The following is a 2310-nucleotide window of genomic DNA, read 5'->3' on the forward strand; positions in this document are numbered from 1 at the left end:
TCTTTTACAAAAATAGCTAAAGATAGTTATTATGAAAATAATGTCAGCATCTTACCCCAAATTTCCCAAGCCTTATTCTACAAGGGCCATGGCACAGTGGCCAAGAATGTCACCCTACACTAATGTCACTGTCCACGCACTTCTCACCACCCTCAGCTCTAGAGGAAGTGAGGAAGGCAAAAACAGAACAATAACTGCTATGGCTACTGGCCTCACACTTTTTTCAAGCTTAAAAAAAGAGAAAGGAAAAAGGTCCCAAATTCGAGAATTCTTTTTCTTCAGAATAGTTTTATTAGTTTGCATATGGTTTGTCAGCACTCAAACTTTTCTCTCCTACTGTGACACACAGATCCACTCACTCCGAGTCTTCTTCTTCCCATATCTCATATATTGTAATATTATTGTGTGGGTCTGCAGGCACCTCTGAGTTCTGAAGCTTGAGAGTACTGCCGGTTGCCATGGCGGCTTTCAGATTCTGCACCTTGGACATGAATTTCACAAGGTCCATCTGGAGCTGGGTTAGGGTATTGAATGCATAGTCTTTGTTGGGGGAAGCATTTTGATTTTTCTTTGTTGGAGAGCGAAATGAACAGCCTTGAAGGGCAGGAGGATTATTCTGCTCCTGTCAAGAAGGATATATTCAGGGTGAATAATACTGTTGACGTTGCTGGTTTTGACACAATTCTAAGAGAGCTGGGCTCACCTAAGAGAAGTTGGCTCTAGCATTGATCTAGCCCAGGGATTGGCAAACGATGGCCAAATCCGGCCCACCAGCTTTTTTTGTTAATGATGTTTTATTGGAACACAGCCAGGCTCGTTCATTTGCATACTGTCTATAGCTGCTTTCACGCTCAAACGGCAGAGTTGAGTCCTTGCAACAGAGACTGAATGGGCTGCACAGCTGAAAATATCAACTATCTGGCCTTTTACAGAAAAGGTTTGCCAACCCCTGCTCCCATCAGTTTGGACACAGAATCCTGAGGTGGTGGGTTTGTCCAGGAGCAAACATGCTGCCGTATTTCTCTCCCTTCCCCTTCTCAGAGCTGTTCAGCCACCTTATGGACAGGCTGTTACCTCTTTACACCTCTGACCCTTTACGACAGGTCTTTTCCTTTACCTGGGATAATGATACAATTTCCATTCAGTTCAGCAACCTGTAATGATTCAAACGCTAGGGAAATTAAAAATCAGGGGCAGTGAATCTGCCTCCATAAATGTTGACCTGAAACACGCCAAGTTCTTGAATCTATCCTCAATTTGAAAAGTCTGATTTAACAGGATAAATATTGAGCCAAGGTTTTAGTTGCCCAGTAAACAGAAGGTGGTCTTCAACTATGAGTCCCCACCTCTGTGAGTTAAGATCTACCGTCCCCCCTAAGGACACGTCGGGAAATGAGTTAGCCAACGTTTCTCAGGACCAGAAGTAGGTACTCTGTATTCAAACTCGTTGTACTTAACAGTCTTGCCTGTAACAACCAGAGCATGTGTTCCTCTGAGTCTGAGCTTTCTGCAGTGGAATCAATGTGGTGTGAAAAACAGAGCCATCCTTACCATACCTTCTCGCTATCTCCTCGAAACTTTAGCATCATATACAGCACGACAACAAAAAAAAGCCAGAGCCACTTGCTCCCAAGCCAGCCTTGGACATGCTCTGAGAGATCCTGCCGAATTCGAAAGTGCCCTCCGCAAGGCACCTTCTCCTTGGGTTCTCTGGCTTTCTCTCTCAGGGAAGAAGACATAAAGGCAGAGCCGCAGGAGAGGCACAGAGCAAAGAACAAGAACCATTTCAGCGTCCACATGGTGAGCAGAGATGGGGGACAAAGTGGCTCATGGTGGGTTGGTCTGCCCTTGCACCCGGAGACTGGGAACCAGGCCTGGGCACCAGGGCTGGGCTGGGCGGTTGGTGATGTCACAGAGGCCCTGAGCCAGAACCAGCTCTGGCCATTGTGATGACTTCAGGGCAGAGGATAAAGAGGCTCGCAGGGGTTGCCTGGGAGTAGGGCTTAAAGGGAAATGGTGAAATTTCCAGTGGGCAATAAAAAGAGAGGCGGGGGAGTGATAGAAGGCCATCTCCTTGCCAGTATGTTCTTTCTGACCCTCATGCTCTACTGGGAGAGTCCATCTATTTTTGTTTTTCTATTTGTTGACTGCAGACGCTGTGGTGAGCACAGCAGCCCGGGCATGTGCCCCTGTGGAGCCGAGAGCCTAGTGGGAAAGAAAGATATTAAACCAGAGGCTAAAAAAAAAAAACAACCAAAAAAACAGAGGCTACAGACTAGGAGCCACTGACGTACTTTGTTTGGCCTACAT

The 2310-nt window shown here is 46.4% G+C and overlaps 1 protein-coding gene across 1 annotated transcript; it reads right to left on the minus strand.

Annotated features, from left to right (window-relative positions):
• Positions 1–355: 355 nt before the first annotated feature.
• LOC132476858 (protein FAM209-like) lies at positions 356–2070 on the minus strand. The gene is given in 3 exon segments (XM_060079085.1): positions 356–622; positions 1557–1871; positions 1873–2070. Coding segments are annotated over 3 exon segments (780 nt in total).
• Between the last annotated feature and the right edge of the window lie 240 nt (positions 2071–2310).

The sequence above is a fragment of the Mesoplodon densirostris genome, chromosome 16, assembly GCF_025265405.1.
Source record: "Mesoplodon densirostris isolate mMesDen1 chromosome 16, mMesDen1 primary haplotype, whole genome shotgun sequence".
NCBI lineage: Eukaryota > Metazoa > Chordata > Mammalia > Artiodactyla > Ziphiidae > Mesoplodon > Mesoplodon densirostris.